We start from the raw sequence: 18585 nt of genomic DNA on the forward strand, positions 1-18585 counted from the left end.
TCATTTCATATATATGGCACTTGAATTTCACTGTTACAGTGTTTACTGTGGAGTAGAGTTCAGTAAAAAGACCTGATCCAAGGGATTTAGTTACTGAAGTAACATAATGAGCCTCCTTAGTTTCACATATGCCATTCTGGGGATACAAGCCCCATGTCCAACATCAGAGTATTTCTGTTCTGTGGTATTCTTGAAACTTACTAAATAAGCACTGTTTACAAGTTGCTTTTTTGAATTAACTTTAACATTTTAGCATTGATTTTTGGATTTCTCTCACAGTCCTTCTCTCTCCCTTCTCTCCTTCCTGCTAACCAGTCTTCTCCAAGTTACTTGAAGGAGATCCTGGAGCAGCTTCTTGAAGCCATAGTTGTAGCCACAAATCCATCAGGACGTCTCATTAGTGAACTTTTTCAGAAACTGCCTTCTAAAGTGGTAAGTGATGCAATTAAAAATAGGTGAGTTAAAGTGTGTTTTTGCTTAGCTTGGTTTTCGTTTTTCAGTACTTCAGAAAATTTATTAGTTTTTAGTAAATAAGGTAAAGTTAGTGAAAGGCATTGGAGGCTGCCAAGTGATCCTCCTTGAGGCCACAGCAGCAAGCCTAAAGTTGTGAGTTTAAAACAAAATTGTTTTTGATTGGTTATTCTTACTGTTTATCTGTTTTTCTTTTTCTATTGTAAAATATATGTAAGATTTACCAATTAACCATTTTAAGTGTACAGTTCAGTTGAGGTGTAAGTACATTCATGTTGTATGTCCATCTCCTTAATTAAAACTCTGTATCCAGGGGCGCCTGGGTGGCTCCGTTGTTAAGTGTCTGCCTTCGGCTCAGGTTATGATCCCAGAGTCCTGGGATCAAGCCCCGCATCAGGCACCCTGCTCAGCCGGGAGCCTGCTTCTCCCTCTCCCACTCCCCCTGCTTGTGTTCCCTCTCCTGCTGTCTCTCTCTGTCAAATAAATAAATAAAATCTTAAAAAAAAAACCTCTGTATCCATTAAACAATAACTCCCCATAAAATAAAATACAAACAAACAAAAAAACCAATTAACTCTCCACTCCCTCTCAGCCCCCAGCTTCTGGCAGCTACCATTCTGTGTTCTCTCTCTATGAATTTGACTATGCTAAGTACCTGATCATAAGAGGACTCATACAATATTTATCCTTTTATATCTGGTTTATTTCATTTAGTATCATGTATTCAGGGTTCATCCAGGTTGTAGCATGTGTCAGAATTACTTTCTTTTTTTAAAGCTAAATAATACTCCCATTGTGTGCATATACCACATATTATTTGTCCATTCATCTGTCAATGGACACTGGGTTGTTTCCAAGATTGGTAATTCTTAAATAACAAAATAAGTACCTAAACTAAGCCTTTTATTTAATGAAAGAGAAGAAACATTCTCTTTGCTCAGGAGACAGAATGAGAAGAAGATAAATGAGTTCTTCCTCTTTTAGTTCTGATATGGTGATGGAGAAGAGAGAGATCTAATAGCACTCATCTACCCCAAAGAGGAAGAGGTTTTCTAGACAAGTGAGATCCTTTGAAAGTGGTAGGGCCTCTCATGGCTTCATAACTGAAAGGCAGTGAACATAGCTAAAGTTCCACGGTAGCACATGGAACTACAAAAATTTCCATGGCCTCAGCGTTCTTGTATTTCTAGACAAGGATATACTTTTAGAAGTACTTCACTGTAGCACTTAATTCCATTGTGATCATTTACTTTTTATCTGCCTCCCTCCCATGTCCCTGAATTTAAGAACAAAGATTATGTCCGATTTTCTTTTGTGTCCCTGCCATGTGGTCAGAATCCAGCATGTCACTGGTGTGCAAGAAATGCTTATTGACTGATGAGTGGCTTGCAGCTTTCCCCATCAGTCATGGGCAAGACTGGTTATTTAGAGATGTGTCTTGACTAGTTGTAGGACAGTTATCACATTAGAAGTAAAGCATAAGGGCACCTGGCTGGCTAAGTCGTTAGAACATGCAACTCTTGATTTTGGTGTCATGAGTTCAAGCCCCATGTTGGGTGTAGACTTTACTTTAAAAAGTTAAAAAAAAAAAAAAACAAGCATATATGACCACTACTATTCTAAGTGTGGATCTGATTAGAGAAATACAGAGATTATATTGGTCATATGTTTTAAATTTTAAGAAACTTCAAAAATTAAATATAGAATTACCATATGATCCAGCAATTCCACTTTGGGTATATACCAAAGGAATTGGAAGCAGGATCTCAAAGAGTGTACACCCATGTTCACAGCAGTATTACTCAAAATAGCTAAAACATGGGAGCAACCCAGATGTCCCTCAACAGATGACTAGATAAATGAAATGTGGTATACACATACAATGGAGTGTTATTCAGCCTTTAAAAAAAGAATGAGGGGTGCCTGGGTGGCTCAGTCGGTTAAAGCGTCTGCCTTCGGCTCAGGTCACGATCCCATAGTCCTGGGATCAAGCCCCGCGTCCCGCTCCCTGCTCAGCAGGAAGCCTGCTTCTCCCTTTCCCCCTGTCCCTATTTGTTCTCTCGTTCTCTGTCTCAAATAAGTAAATGAAATATTTACAATAAATAAAGAATGAAATTCCGACACATGCTACAATGAACCCGGAACACATTATGGTAAGTGAAATAAGCCTGTCACAGAAGGACCAGTATTACATGTTTCCTCTTGTAGAAGGTACTCAGAATATTCAAATTCATAGAGAAAGTAGAATTGTGGTTTCCAGGGACAGGCAGGAAGGGAGAGGGGGCAGTTACTGTTCAGTGGGTCTGGAGATTTAGTTTGGGAAGATGAAAAGTTTGGAAGACGGATGATGACAATGGTTGCACAATAATGTGAATGTACTTAATGCCACTGAACCACACACTTTTAATGATTAAATGGTAAACCTTTTGTGTATTTAACCACAATAAAAAAACTGTAAGAAAGGAGTATAGTCTTTATTCAAGAACTCTTACTCTGCAGGAGACCATCACCATTGGTCAAGCCACTAAGGGTAACTTGAAGCAATAAAACATTAATATCCTGGGGCACCTGAATGGCTCAGTCAGTTAAGCGTCCTGACTCTTGATCTCAGCTCAGGTCTTTCTCTCAAGGTCATGAGTTCAAGCCCCACATTGGGCTCCATGCTGGGTGTGGAACCTACTTTTAAAACAAAACAGAACCAAAAAACCACACTAATATCCTGTTCCCCCATTCCAGGAGGGCTTTCGGGAACACCATGTAGCAAAAGTTGGTTGGAAAAAGCAGGTTCCCATCGGTCCTTCAGGGTGTGACAGTTTTGAAAGTCGACTGGGACTGGGAGGGGAGGGCAGTTTTTACCTTTCCTTTATGAGCCCTTCCCAAGCTGGACTGGCTGCGTGGGAGAGGGGGATTGTGAATATATAGACCCAACAGCTGGGATTACGCTCCACCCCAGCCTGGGTGACCTTGTTATAATTTGTCTTCTGAACTGTTTCTCAGAAGTAGAATTGGTAAAGAAAGGGGCTAGAAAAGGGGTTCGATCCAAGCAAAGAAAAGAGCAGTGTTAAGAAAGTAGGGTAAGCTGAGGAATCAGATGAGAGGAAGCATCCCTGAGATCATGCCTTCAGCCCAGTAACTGAGTGAAGGCTGTAGCCTCCTGCTTTTTGTTATTGTTTGGGCTTCAAGGACTTGAACAGGTTGGAAGAGCTTGGAGAACCCACACCTCTCCCCCTTGAGTAGACCAGCTTTTGATTTTTGGTCGGCTTCAGTTGTTTCCTTATAAGGAACCAAACCTGTAGAAAAGACTTGGGGCAGTGAATGCACTGTGGGCTTTGTTTTTTTGTTTTGTTTTGTTTTTAAAGATTTTATTTATTTGAAAGAGGGCATGCATTCAGGCGAGGGGCAAGGGTGAGGGAGAATCTCAAGCAGACTCCCCGCTGAGTACGGAGCCTGATACAGGGCGCCATCTCATGATCCTGAGATCATGACCTGAGCTGAACTCAAGAGTCAGACACTTAACCAGCTGAGCCACCCAGACGTCCCTGCACTGTGGGCTTTGTGAAACTCTTCAAGAACATACCTCTAACATACTTAACTTCTGTTCTTGTGATGAGATAATATTTGATAAGAAATCAGAAAGTGCTTATAATTTTATTTTTTTTTAAGATTTTATTTATTTTACAGAGAGAATGAGAGACAGAAACAGAGTATGAACAGGGAGGAGGAGGCAGAGGGAAAGGGAGCAGCAGACTCCCCACCAAGCAGGAAGTCCAATGTGGGGCTTGACCTGAGCCAAAGGCAGACGCTTAACTGACTGAGCCATCCAGGAGCCCCTTTTACTTTGTTTCTTTAATGTAGTTCACTTGAACGTGTTTAGTTTGAAAAAAATTAATTTGACCAAAATAAGTAGAAGCATTAAGTTAAACATGAAGCTAACAAACTTGCAACCTGATGTAGTGTAGATCCTTAAGAATTTTATATGAGGGGTGGCTGGGTGGCATAGTCAGTTAACCATCTGACTCTTAGTTTTGGCTCAGGTCATGATCTGAGGGTGGTGAGATTCAGCCCTGTGTCAGGCTCCACGGTCAGCATGGAGTTTGTCTGAGATTCTTTCCCCCTTCCCCTTCCTCTTCCCCCGCCCCCGTCCATTCGTGGGCACGTGTGCTCTCTCTTTAAAATAAATAAAATCTTAAATAATAATTTTATATGAAATAGAATAATATTGTGTGATTTAGATTGCAAAATTAAAAGAGCTTATAAGAGCATTCAAAAACATTCATCTCTTTCATTTCCAGGCATAAATATGTTAAATTTAAAATTTGTGATTCTGTGAATTTAGAGTATTTCAAACATTAAATTATGGTGTATTAGTTGAATAATGGCAATTACCAAATACTACCTGTAAACTTGTACAGCGTGCTCTTGTGTATTTCATGAAGCTTGTTAAAATTAAATTCTTTCTGCTTCAGCTATAACAAACAATATACTGTACAGCTGTGACTGTAGCCCTGCATCTGACAGAGCTGTTCAGTTGATGAGCAGGTTGTCAGCGTGCTTTCTTGTTTTCTCATTACCTGGATATTTTCTCTTATTTAGCATGCCTGGGTTTTTGTCTTCCAGCAATATCCAGACTATTATGCAATAATTAAGGAGCCTATAGATCTCAAGACCATTGCCCAGAGGATACAGGTATGAAGATGACCATATTGTAACCATATATGGTTTAGGGCAGATCAGCCTGAAGTCTTTTTTAGGGGCTTTTAGAAAACAGAAGCAGATGTCTTTGTAAGGGGTTCTTAGCAATATAATAAACAGTTTGGAGTGGTATAACTGATTATCGCTTTGGAGGAGGTAGCATAGTGTCCCTTTTGCATTTTATCTGTAGGGGGGAAAGCAGAATTTTCATTGGCATAGTAAATCTTGCTCTTAGGACAAAAATTAAAAGCACTGGGCGTAGACATTTCTGGTTGTGAAAGGCCCATTAGCAGTAAAGCTTTGTTGTTTATTCTTACCTGCTTCCAAATAGTTTGATGTCTCAGAATAAATTACCTTCAGTATATGTTAGAGTGTAAGGTCAGTGGAAACAGAGACTTTGTTCTTCCCGGTATCTCCAGCAATAGCAGCAGCCAATGCTCACTTGGCATTGCTAGGTGCCTGCTCTGTTCTAAGTGCTTTATATGTATTAGCTAATTCTGATAGCCACTCCGTGAGGTAGATACTATTATTATTCCTGTTTTACAGGTGAGACAACTGAAGCACAGAGATGGTAAGTCACTGGCTCAAGTCATCAGCTAGTAAGGAGAAGAGTTGGGATTTGAAGCTAGACATTCTGACTCCAGAGTCTGTGCTCTTAACCTCTGCACTGTTACTGCCTCTCCACAGAGTAGGTGCTCAGTAGATGTTTATTGAGTGAATGAATGATGAAATTTAAAACCTGATGATTAGAAGTTAAAGAAGGTGTAGGGAAGAAAGAGCCAAATCTTACCAGAAATCCAGTTTTTAGAGTTGTACCGACATGGGTTACTTTCCTAGCTCTGCTCCTTACTAGCTATATCACTTCAGTCAGGTGACTTCCTCTGCTCTATGCTGAGTGTAGTGTTACCAGTTTGCAGACTTGGAGGGGGCAGTGATAATGGATGTGAAGCATCTCACAGAGCACCTGTGGGCTGTGGCCTTGGTCAGTGTGAGTTTGTGATCCTCCCAGAGTAAGGAGGGTTTGGGGCTCCCAATAGATAAAATGAAAAGGAAAATTTAATGTGTCACATGGTCTCATTGAGAAATGAGACTGAAGGCACATGGTTTGCCAGGAGGGAGAAACTTCCTTGGCTTTAAAATTCTAGGAGAGTAGTAAAGAGTAACAGTGTAGTGATTACTGGTACCATAATACACTTCACAGAATGTTAAAATACAGATTCTCTAATGTATCACCTGATTTTTAAGGCAGATCCCTAGCCACTACTGGTAATGACTTAGTCTCCTAAAACTCCTGGGGTTCATAACATCTACCTTGGGGGAAGATGTTTTTGTAATACTGAAATTCACATCAGATCTTTAGACATCCCTACCCCAGCCCCAGCCTTCTCTCTGAGACCTCTCTCCTTGTCTGTTCTTCCTTCCAAAAGCCCCATAGAAGCACCTCCTTTTGTCATCACCCTAAGCAAGATCTTGTCCTCTTATGTCCAAGTTACTGTAATAGTCCTTACTGCTTCTCTGATGAAAGGCTCTCTGGTCCTTTCTGCATGTTGCTTCCTGACCCTAGTTTTCTTCCTATTTTATTCTTCCTCTCTATTGCACAGCCCAGAGCCTTGTCACTTGTTTCTAGTGCCTCCACTAGCAAATCACAGTTTTGTAGCTGTGCAATGGAAACCAACTCTGAATAACTCCAGTAGAAGGGGAATCCATGAAAAGAGTACCAGATAGCTCATGGAATTGTTGGGAAGGCAAGCTGGAGAACTAGCCTTAGGGAAGTAGGCAGAACTCAGGGATATCATGACACAGCTGAGGTCATGTAGTCTCTTTGTGGTGCCATTGCTGTTCCCAGTGTCATCTGCCACTGTGGGTCCTGGACGCCCACTGCTCCCCTCTGCTTTATTGCCCTTTGCGGGAGGTAGGAACGCATTTTTTCTATTCCCTTGCCCTCACTTTAGTCTCTCAAGGCTCAAGCATGAATTATCTCCCCTTGCCCTGGCTGCCAGGCTGCTAGCAGTGCTATTATCCACTTTTACCCTCTATTGTGGAAAGTAGGTTCCTCCCTAGCACCTGTACTAGGATTTTTTCCAAATAAAGAGGGTGCTCAGGGGTGCCCTGGCTGGCTCGGTCAGTGGAACATGCGACTCTTGATCTTGGGGTTGTGAGTTCAAGCCCCATGTTGGGTGTAGAGATTACTTAAAAATAAAATCTTTAAGAAAAAAGGAAGGTAAACAGAGAGTGCTCAGATGTTGGGTATCCTCACTTGGCAGATCACCAGCTACTCTCCTTTGCCTGGCTGCCTGGATTTTGCCTCATTTGTCCTTACCTATACAGCCTCTGCTTATGGTTCTACCTTCCCTAATCCTCCACTCCACTTAATTTGGTTTTCTCAGTCTCTCTAGAATGTGTCTGTTCGTTTCTGTGTTCTTCTCATTAATCATGTGTACCTTTTGCTTAGAGTGTCTTCCTCTTTCCTTTTCTTTGAAAATTGAAGGCAGTTCTAAGTCTCCCTGGATTATTTGGGATTGAGTGAGCCTTAAGATGTGACAGCTCTAACATGGAGCCTAGTACATAGTAGGTACTCAAAAAGTGCAACCTCTGTGCTAGACTATTTTATCTGAAGTGGGCTTTAAAACTAGAGGAGTTTTACTTCACACCCTTAAGTCCACCTTAATGGATTAGTATTCATGAAGTACTTAGAATAGTGCTTGGCACATAGTAAGCACTGTGTGTTTGCTGAATTAAACAACTTTTACATTATTTGATCTTTTAAAAATTATAAATTTTTGTGAAACTAACATAGCTCTGGTTGTTACCTATTCTCAAAAACTTGTGTGTAAATGGACAATTTTAATAGTTTATAAAAGAGAAAATGACTTTATATATTGTTCACATGTGTATTTTCCAATAAAGTCTTTGAATATGGTGAGAATTTAAAAATATATGGAGTTCTTTTTTTTAAAGGTCATGCTGATTAACTTTCAATTAAGAGGAACTGCTATATTTTGTTGTTTACTCTAGAATGGAAGCTACAAGAGTATTCATGCAATGGCCAAAGATATAGATCTCCTAGCAAAAAATGCCAAAACTTATAATGAGCCTGGTTCTCAAGTATTCAAGGTTAGTTTTTCGCTGTTGTTTTCGTTGGTTAGAGTAGATACCTTAATTTAGAGCCAGCAATTTTTATATAACAACTTTATTGATATGAAATTCACATCATACCATACATTTAATTCAAAGTGTACAATTTAATGGTTTTTAGTCTATTCACAGAAGTTGTGCAGCCATGACCACAGTCAGTTAGCAGTCACTCCATTTGCTCCCTGTCTCCCCATTTTAGGAACACTGGCCTACTTTCTGTCTCTGTGAATTTGCTTATTCTTGGCATTTCATTTAAATGGAATCGTACAAATGTGGTCCTTTGTGACTGGCTTCTTGCACTGAGCATGATGCTTTTAAGGCACTCATGCTGCAGCATGTATCACTTCTTCATTCTTTTCATTGCTAAGTAATACTCCATTGCATTTATATACCATGTTTTATTTACCCACTTATCAATTGCTAGACATTTGGATTGATTCCACTTTACGGCTATTATAAATAATGCTGCTGTGAACATTCATGTGTAAGTTTTTACGTGGACATAGTATTTTCATTTTTCTTGGCAATATACCTAGGAATGGTGTTGCTGGTCTACATGTAACTATATATTTAGCTTTTTGAGGAACCACCAAATTGTTTTCCAAAGGAGCTGTACTATTTCACATTTGCATTAGAAATGTGCAAGTGTAATTTCTCCACATTCTAACACTTGTTTTCCACTTTTGTTTTTATGATAGCCATCCTCATGGGTGTGAAGTAGTATCTCATTGTGTTCAAATATCATTTCCCTGATGATTAGTGATGTTGAACATCTTTTTGTGTGTATTTGAGCCATTCATATATCTTTGAAAAACTTTTTATTCAGATCCTTACCCCATTTTTTTATTGGGTTACCTGTTTTTTAATTGTTGAATTGTTAGATTTCTTTATATAGTCTGGACATTAGAGTAGATACATGATTTACAAATATTTCTCCCATTCTGTGGATTGTTTCTACTTTCATGGTAGTGTCCTTTGACACAAAGTTTTTAATTCGTTAAGTCCAGTTTGTCTGCTTTTTCTTTGGTTGCTTGTATTTCTAGTGTCTTGTATAAGAAAGCATTAATCCCACGCCACAAAGATTTACACCTATGTTTTTATCTAAGAATTTTATAGTTTCAGCCCTTAAACCTAAATGTATCCATTTTGAATTTATTTTTGTATACTTGAGGTAGATGTGAGGTAGGGATCTACATTCATTCTTCCACACGGGATATTCATTTTTCCCAGCACCTTCTATTCAAAAGACTGTTCTTTCCCCCACTGAATTGCGTTGGCACCCTTGTTGAAAATCAGTTGACTATAGGTGTATGGGTTTATTTCTGGAATCTCAGTTCGATTCCATTCATTTATATATCTATGTTTATGCCAGATGTAAGGTTTGTTTTTGATCTACTTTTTAGTTAAATATTGATTTAGTCTCTCCTTTAAACTTCATAAATATAAAAAGCAATTTCTGTAGTGCAAGACACAATGTGAAATGACCATTTCATTGCTTTGCAATTCTCTCCTAGAAATTTTGTACTCCTATAACACAGTTGCTTCTAGACATTTCTTGAATTAATAATATGTCACTGGGAATTTAGCAGAGGACTCTCAGAAAACCTTTTGGGAGTAAAATTATTTTAAACTTTCAGAATGCTGCCTCAAATATAGTTGCTTTTGGTAGTTAACCTACCTTTCACCTTTTAATAAACTTTCATCTTTTAAGAACCTTCGAGTGAAAATCGGAAACGAGCTATGAAATTCCTGTATTCTTAGTCCTTGATAGGACAGTAATAGTAGAGTACCAATAATTTGTAGGACAGTAATAGTAGAGTACCAATAATTTGTTGATGCAGTTAGGTTGTACTTTTTGGTCTATTTTATCTAAAATAAATTTTAGAAGGGAAACTAGATTTGATATATTAATATGCTATTGATTTAAGCAAGTACATTCATCCTAAATTTGTATGCATAGTCTTTAATCTTAGAAGTGTATCTTTGTATCAATTTTTAGGTCAGTGGACACAGAGTTGATTGTATTTTCACCCATTTTTCCTTGTTCACTGTTAGATCTTTGTGCATTACTTGACTAATTGTGAAAGAGCTAGGAGGCTTTTTAACTTATGTATAATTGTGATGATGTTTTCAAAGATTGTGGAAAGGTTAGAGGATACAGCTTTATGGATAGTAAATGGAAGCCTACTCCAAATGGAACAGTGCCATAGAAAGTGTCCAGTGCATGACTGAGGGCATTTTAAACTGTCCTTTTTTTCCTAAACCAAGTAATTTTATCTTGACAGGATGCAAATTCTATAAAAAAAATATTTTATATGAAAAAGGCAGAAATTGAACATCATGAAATGGCTAAGTCAAGCCTTCGAATGAGGTATGTTTTTAAAATGTCTATAATCGGGGCTCCTGGGTGGTTCAGTCAGTTAAACATCTGCCTTTGGCTTGGGTTATGATCCCGGGGTCCTGGGATCGAGTGCCACATCAGGCCCGCTGCTCAACAGGGAGCCTGCTTCTCCCTCTGCCCTTCTCCCTGCTCGTGCTCTCTCTCTCTCTCAAATAAATAAAATCATAAAAAATAATAAAATGTCTAAAATCCTTGTGCCTTTATTATTTACCAAATTTTCTAGCTGGTGGAATCAGTGCAGTGGAAAACAGGATGTATGTTGCATTTGAAAATTATATTTACAGTTGATAACGTGATTCTGAGGAGAATAGATATAACTCTTACTCGGCCCTTCATTGCAGCCGGAAGGCTTTATTTAAAAACAAATGATTTTGGGTATGCCTAGGTGGCTCAGTTAAGCGTCTGCCTTCAGCTCAGGTCATGATCCCAGGGTCCAGGGATCGAGTCCCATGTCGGGCTCCCTGCTCAGCGGGGAACCTGCTTCTCCTTCTCCCTCCTGCTTCCCATGCTTGTACTCACTTGCTCTCTCTCTGTCAAATAAATAAAATCTTAAAAAAAAAAATTTAATAACAATTTTTGAGGCTAAACACTATTATCTGCTCTTATTGCTATATACATGTTTATATGTAACATGTATTACATATAAGTGTATATAACATAAGCATATACAGGGGCGCCTGGATGGCTCAGTCGTTAAGTGTCTGCCTTTGGCTCAGGTCATGGTCCCAGGGTCCTGGGATCGAGCCCCGCCTCAGGCTCCCTGCTCCTCAGGAAGCCTGCTTCTCCCTCTCCCACTTCCCCTGCTTGTGTTCTCTCTCTCGCTGTGTCTCTCTCTGTCAAATAAATAAAAATTTAAAAAAAACATATACATAATATTATATTTGTGTGTAAAATATGATAGTATATATTTATATCGGCAGCGAGAGCGTTTAGCCAGATGTCAGGAGATCTAAAGTCTCATCCTGGCTCTTTCTTGTGCAAGGACTAGGACTTTGAACAAGTCTGACTTCTGGGATTCCATTTCCTCCTTCGAGAAATGGAAGCTGGAGTGACTGCTTTCAAAGCCTCTGACCCTGACATTTCCTTCATTACCAGATCCTTGGTCACTGCAGGGACCATAAGCTCTCCAGGACCAGCCCTTGCCCATTCTCTTCAGCAGAGTCCTCAGGTTTTGGAGCAAAGCCTGCTGTATAGTAATGGCTCAGAAATATATGAGCGTTTCTACTTAGAAAAAAACAACAGCAAAAGATGGTTGCTTCCTTTTTGTTTACCCACCATTCTGATTTCAGCTGTCAATTTTCTGAGTTTCTTTTTATCTTATTTCTGGATAGGACTCCATCAAATGTGGCTACAGCCAGGCTGACAGGTCCTTCACACAGTAAAGGCAGCCTTGGTGAAGAGAGAAATCCCACTAGCAAGTATTACCGGTGAGAGAGTGAGTGTGTTTAGTCTGAGAACTGACCTTGTTTATGACACTAGGCTTACTAGTGTTTCCCAGATGGCTATCATGAAGTAATTCTTTGGGATATGATTGGGTTATTATGTTAAAAGGTTGAGGTGCTATAGTAGGCCTGACCTGACTTCTGGAAAATGCTGAAGCAGAAGTTACTTGTCAGGTAGTGTTTAATATTTCCAGTAAAATAAATTGTGATCAAATACTAAAAGATTTTTGTATTCAAAATAGAATTTGTGTTCGTTGTAGAATATGAACACCTTAGAAGAGGATTAACCAGTAATGATGAATGAATCTTTATTTTTTATAAAATAAGGAGTAGTGTTGCATTTAAGTAACACACAATTGAAAGTAGCCTATTTTAGGCTTTCTACACCATTCCCTCTTTTTTGAGAGAAAAAAAAATTGGTCTTGGCTAAGATTGATTATGGGGAATATAAAATGTACAAAGATAAATTGATCACACAGTTGAATAGAAATTCTTTTTCTTTGATGTGAATGCTTTAACAGTTCCTGTTTCGTGTAAAGTAACCAGATGATTATAACATCTTTCCTTGTCTTCTGATTGTTTGTTTTTCTTTGTAGTAATAAAAGAACAGTCCAAGGGGGTCGTTTGTCAGCAATTACCATGGCACTTCAGTATGGCTCAGAAAGTGAAGAGGATGCTGCCTTAGCTGGTAGGCATTAGGTTGTGACTAGTTAATGCCTTCTCAGTGGATCTTCCAGTGAAGGAAGATTAAAGTAACTTTGGTCTGGCTGGGAGTTCGTCCATTTTTGGAGTACATGCTGTTTTGTTTGCACTCTTTAGTTGGCAGACTTATCAAAACCTTATTTTATGTTACAGCTTGTATCTAAGTAAATAAATACTTCTATAAAAACAATTGGTTTGCTAGCCTTAGCAGATCCTGTTTTCAAGCGTATAATGATAAATAGTGAGTGAGTACTAGTGATGCCATTGGGAAACCCAATGGAGACATTCATACCATCTTAGATTTCCAGGCCACTGGCTTATATTTTCAGTAGGCTATAATTTCTTCTTGGCCAGAGCTTCTGATTTAAAGATAGATGTTAAAAAAAAAAATAGATGTAAATTACAATCAGCGCAGCATAGTCAGTTGTCATTTAAACAAGTCCAGCAAAGGGCATTGGGCAATAAAATCCACGTAAAAGTATACTATCTGTTAAATAGCGAAGAACATACCTGTAGAGGTATGTTTGATTTCATTGTCTTTCTCTGCAGTGTGATATAATGTTCTTTATTTTACTACAGATAATGTTTATATGTACAGATAAAATTTGTTTCATGAAATTACTCTGGCATATTGTCTGATTTCATAATCAAGTAGGAGGACAGATTTTTCTACCTGTGTCTTATTTTCTGTTAAATCTATAGAAGTTTCATAATTACTGTAGACTACTTACTAAGAGTATAAATTTAATTTTTTTGACACTCATCTACAAAACTTTTTTTTTTAACTTAAATCAGGTCTGGTGTTATCAAAAATTGAAGGAAAATTTGTTTTTATTAGCTTTGTTTTTTGCTTGTTATAAAAGTGACACACGTTTAGGTTTCCTTCTAACATTTGGTTACTTTATTAACCTTATAAGTAGCATAACAAATTGAAGGAAAACCCACCTAAAAAGTATTTATTGCTTTTTTTTTTCCCCTAACAAATAGTACCTTTGTCACACGAGGGTTCTTATTTAGTGACCTTAGCTATTAAAACAAAGTAAATGCCAATCAACTTTGTATGTAGTAGATCATTCAGGCTGTTCTGTCTGCATAGCTGTTTATCCTTGATTTAGGCAAGATTCTAATCTGTTTGGTTTCTACTTCCTGCTGCTGGAAACAACTTAGGGGATAGGGTACAGTGAAAATAGCAAAGAAAGGATAACTGATGATCTTGGAGCAACAAGAAAAAGCCCATGGAAAGAAGGCATAAGAATCCAGAAAGTGTGGCCTGTCTTCTTGAGGTGATTTGTTTTAGAGACAAACCATACTGTGCAGCCTAGGGCAGGTAGAGAAGAGCACCCACTTGCAGTAACTCTAAGAACAGAAATGGGGTGGGGAATAGAATCAGAAAAACAGATCAACCTTTCAGTCCTCCCCCACAAAAATAAAATAAGATAGGAAGGCAAAAAGAAACAGAAAAAGAGACAAATGGAAAGCATAAAGATGAGAGAAACAACTCCAAAAATTATATCAGAAATCACATCAGTGTTGATGACCCAAATTTGCCAACTGTAACAGTTTTAGATTAGATTTTTTTAAAAAATCAGGTTGTATGCTGATTACAAGAGACACATTTAAAATGTAGAAATAGAGGAAAGTTTAATGTAAAAGGATAGAAAAAGATACACGGGGCAAATAATAACCAAACGGTAGTTACGTTGACTTCTGGTAAAATGGACTTTCAAACAAAAAGCATTACCAAGGATAAAAAGGATTCACCTCATAATGATAAAAGGTTTATTTCATCAGGAAGATAAATTATTTAAAAAGCTCAAAATATATAAAACAAGCAAATAGAAGGTGGCAGAGAAAGTGAAAACATTGCCCTAGAGTGGGAGTTCACTGCTTTCCATTGCTAGATAGGCAGCCAGAAAACCAGTGAAGACAGAGATGATTTGAGTACACAATGTTTATTTCTCACAAGTGTATTTGTTTCCTATTGCTGCAAAAACAAATTACCATAAACTTAGTGGCTTAAAACAACACAGATGTATTCTCTTTGATTCTGGAGGTCAGAAGTCGAAAAGCAAGTTGTTGGCAGGCCAGTGTTCCTCTGGAGGCTCTAGGGGATAAAATGTTTCCTCTCCTTTTCTAATTTCTAGAAGCTACCTGTATGCCTTGGCTCACGGCTCCTTCCTCTCTAGTCAGAATGCAGCACTCACAATCTCTGTATCTGTCATCTCATCTCCTTTTCTCCTTTGACCTTGCCTGCCTCTTATAAGGACCCTTGCAATTACATTTAGTGCTTAGAGTTTAATCCAGGATAATCTCCCAAGTTCAGGATCCTTAACTTAATCATATCTGCAAAGTCTCTTTTGCCCTATAAGGTAATAAATATTCATAGGTTCTGTGGATTAGGACTTGGATATATTAAGGGGGGCTATTCAGCTAACACAACAAGATGGATATAATTAGGCAAGTATTCTGCAGCTAGAAAATACATGTTCTTCTCTGATTCTTGTGGAACAATCACAAAAATTGATCATGTACTTAGCCATGAAACAAATTTCAACCGGTTTGAAAGTTGGGTATTTTATAGACATTTTTCTGACCATAATGCAGCCATGATAAGCACCTAATCTTGAAAAGGTGAAAGTTAAAAACCCAAACACTCAGGAAATGCAAAAGTCTTCAAATGTTTGGGTTTCTCTTTTTAAAAAGGAAAAATTATAATGGAAATTCAATTACCTGAGATTGAACAATAGCAATAATGAAAATAATATATATCAAAACAGTGGGGACGAAGCTAAAGCTGTATTTTGGAGGAAAAGTAACAGGTCTGAATGTGTCTATTTAGAAAAGCAGCTGAAAGGGGTGCCTGGGTGGCTCAGTCATTAAGCGTCTGCCTTTGCCTCAGGTGATGATCCCAGGATCCTGGAATTGAGCCCCGCATTGGGCTCCCTGCTCAGCAGGAAGCCTTCTCCCTCTTCCACTCCCCCTGCTCGTGTTCCCTCTCTCGCTCTTTCTCTCTCTGTCAAAATAAATAAATAAAATCTTTAAGGAAAAAAAAGCAGCTGAAAATCAATGAACTAGGGGCGCCTGGGTGGCTCAGTTGGTTAAGCATCTGCCTTCAGTTCAGGTCATGATCTCAGGATCCTGGGATCAAGCCCCGCGTCAGGCTCTCTGCTCAGCAGCGAGCAGTCTCCCTCTCCCTCTGTGATCTCTCTCATTCTCATTCTCTCAAATGAATTAAAAAAAAAAAAAAAGTAATGAACTAATAAGCATCCAAAATAAGTAAATAATAAGAGAATAAAAGCAGAGACATAAGCAGAAAAGGTAAGAAAAAAGCTAAGAGCACAAATGAATTTGTTAGAAAGGAAACCTATGGTAGAAAAGATCAATAAAGTTTTTCTGTTAAAACTATTAATAGGCAAATCTGTGGTGAGATTATCAGGAAAGAAACAAGGCACAAATAAAACATACTAGGGGAAACAGGGAGCATACAGATTTAAAATAATGTATGAACAGCTTTATGCTAACAAATCTGAACATTTAGATGAAATGGGCAAATTCCTAGAAAGTGACAAATGCCTAAAATTGATTCAAGAATAAAAAGATTGGGGGCGCCTGGGTGGCTCAGTCGGTTAAATGTCTGCCTTCAGCTCAGGTCATGATCTCAGGGTCCTGGGATCAAGCCCCACATCAGGCTCCCTGCTCAGTGGGAAGCCTGCTTCTCCCTCTCCCACTCCGCCTGCTTGTGTTCCCTCTCTCGCTGTCAAATAAATAAAATCTTTAAAAAATAAATAAATAAAAAGACTGATTAGTCTTACCACCATTAAAGAAATTATTAGTTACAAATCTTTCCCCATAGAAAACACCAGGCCAAACATTCAAGGAACAGAAGTATATACAAACTACTGCAGAGAATAGAAAAAGAGCTCCTTAGTTCATTCTATCAAAATGATAGAACCTAGATACCCAGACTCAACAAAAATAAGCACACTGCATCTAGCAGCATATATAAACGATAATGCATGATAACACAGTTGGGTTACTCCAGGAATACTAGGTCACTTCAGCATTAGAAAAAGTTAAAGTATCATTCACTATATTAATGCTTGCAAAGAGTAAAGCTGTAGTATTGGCTCAGCAGATGCATTTGATAAATGCTTCAATTCCCATTCATGATGAAAACTTAACAAATTAGGAATAGAAGGGGATCTTTCCTAACTTGTTTTTAGTGGAGAAATACTTGTAGCATTCCCTTTACCATAAGTTAAAATGTTGTTACCTCTTTTGGTCAAAATACTAGCCAGCTGACAGTGACAACAAGGAAGGAGTAAGAATCAGAAAAGAAGATTTATAAGGATTGCAGTTGAAAGATTGTTTTTTGAGTTTTTTACTCAAAAGACTGTACAGGTAAATTATTGGAATTAATAATAATAATAAGATGCTAAATATAAGATCATTATACAAAAATCTGTTTCATTTCTGAAATCAGCCACAAAAAGAAAATACAATTTTTTTTAAAAGATACAGTTTACAGTATCAACAAAACATATCTAGGTATAAATCCAACTAAGTATGTGCAAGCTCTTTATGGAGAAGATCAGCAGTAGTAGGGTCAGAGAAAACTAGTTTCAGATCCTCTCTACTTTTGGCTCCATGACTAGATCCAAATCCTCTCACAACTCTCCTGAGTTGTGCCTGTCCGTCTCTTAACACTATAAGTACTTACTAAATGATTGTCATTCTTACCCATGAGCAGTAGTGATTTTGATTATACAGATTCATCAAGAAAAACTTAAATTATGGTCATTATACATTGTTGAAGAATTTAGGGAAGTGAATATATTTTGTTTTTCTATAAAAATGATTACATTTTGTTTTGGTGTTTTTATGATTAGCTTCTACCTAAAAATTCTCTCAAGGGAATAAATCATTCTTAAGGGATGCTGTAGATCAGTGGGGCAAAATCACACAGACTCAAAGCAAAACCACATCTCCCAGTATCAACCTGGTATCAGTATACATTTATAATACCCTGAACTACATGCTGCTGCTTTAGTTCTGAGATCTGTGTATGGCTACTTTATCCTTTTCCTGGCCAAACACATACAGCAGAGTCTCTAAAGGCACATTTAAAAAGAGAAACTATTAAAAAACAGCTTAAAAAACTATTAAAAAACTTTTAAAAAACAGCATAGTGTTTTCTATGTAACCCTTTGTTTCTATGTAACATTTCTCTAAGTAAATATACAATTATATTAAGCACTAACAGCGTCTTTAATGAGGGATGGAAACTCTTAAAATAAGTATTTTCAAACATACGAAGCTTACTTTGGAAGTTGTTAAAAGAGCTTTAAAGTATGGTTCGTTCTTCCCCTTCTAATACCTTTTTTGTCTTTTTTTAGCAGCACGTTATGAAGAAGGAGAGTCGGAAGCAGAGAGCATTACTTCATTTATGGATGTTTCAAATCCTTTTTATCAGCTTTATGACACAGTTAGGAGTTGTCGGAATAACCAAGGGCAGCTAATAGCTGAACCTTTTTTCCATTTGCCTTCAAAGAAAAAATACCCTGATTATTATCAGCAAATTAAAATGCCCATATCCCTACAACAGATCAGGTAAGCTGCCTTATACATTACTCAATAGAAATCCATTTTCTTGTGGTTGATCCTGCACATATATCTCCTTGCTAAAATGGATAAGGATATTAAAGGTAAAAATGTTTTCACATGTCTAGAGTATGTCTTGCA

General features: G+C 37.9%; 1 protein-coding gene across 3 annotated transcripts in view; it reads left to right on the forward strand.

The window, feature by feature from the left end:
• The window catches only part of PBRM1 (polybromo 1), a 113239-nt gene that overhangs the window by 27099 nt on the left and 67555 nt on the right, over nucleotides 1–18585 (forward strand). For all 3 annotated transcript variants that reach the window (XM_028124395.2, XM_028124396.2, XM_028124397.2), the window contains exons 6-12: nucleotides 316–432; nucleotides 5089–5157; nucleotides 8179–8277; nucleotides 10584–10669; nucleotides 12031–12126; nucleotides 12738–12829; nucleotides 18240–18453. In XM_028124395.2, the coding sequence (XP_027980196.1) occupies nucleotides 316–432; nucleotides 5089–5157; nucleotides 8179–8277; nucleotides 10584–10669; nucleotides 12031–12126; nucleotides 12738–12829; nucleotides 18240–18453 (773 nt within the window). The remainder of the gene's footprint in view (nucleotides 1–315; nucleotides 433–5088; nucleotides 5158–8178; nucleotides 8278–10583; nucleotides 10670–12030; nucleotides 12127–12737; nucleotides 12830–18239; nucleotides 18454–18585) is intronic.

The sequence above is a fragment of the Eumetopias jubatus genome, unplaced genomic scaffold, assembly GCF_037043125.1.
Source record: "Eumetopias jubatus isolate StellerSeaLion01/CBP00866 unplaced genomic scaffold, mEumJub1_p1.0 scaffold_1, whole genome shotgun sequence".
NCBI lineage: Eukaryota > Metazoa > Chordata > Mammalia > Carnivora > Otariidae > Eumetopias > Eumetopias jubatus.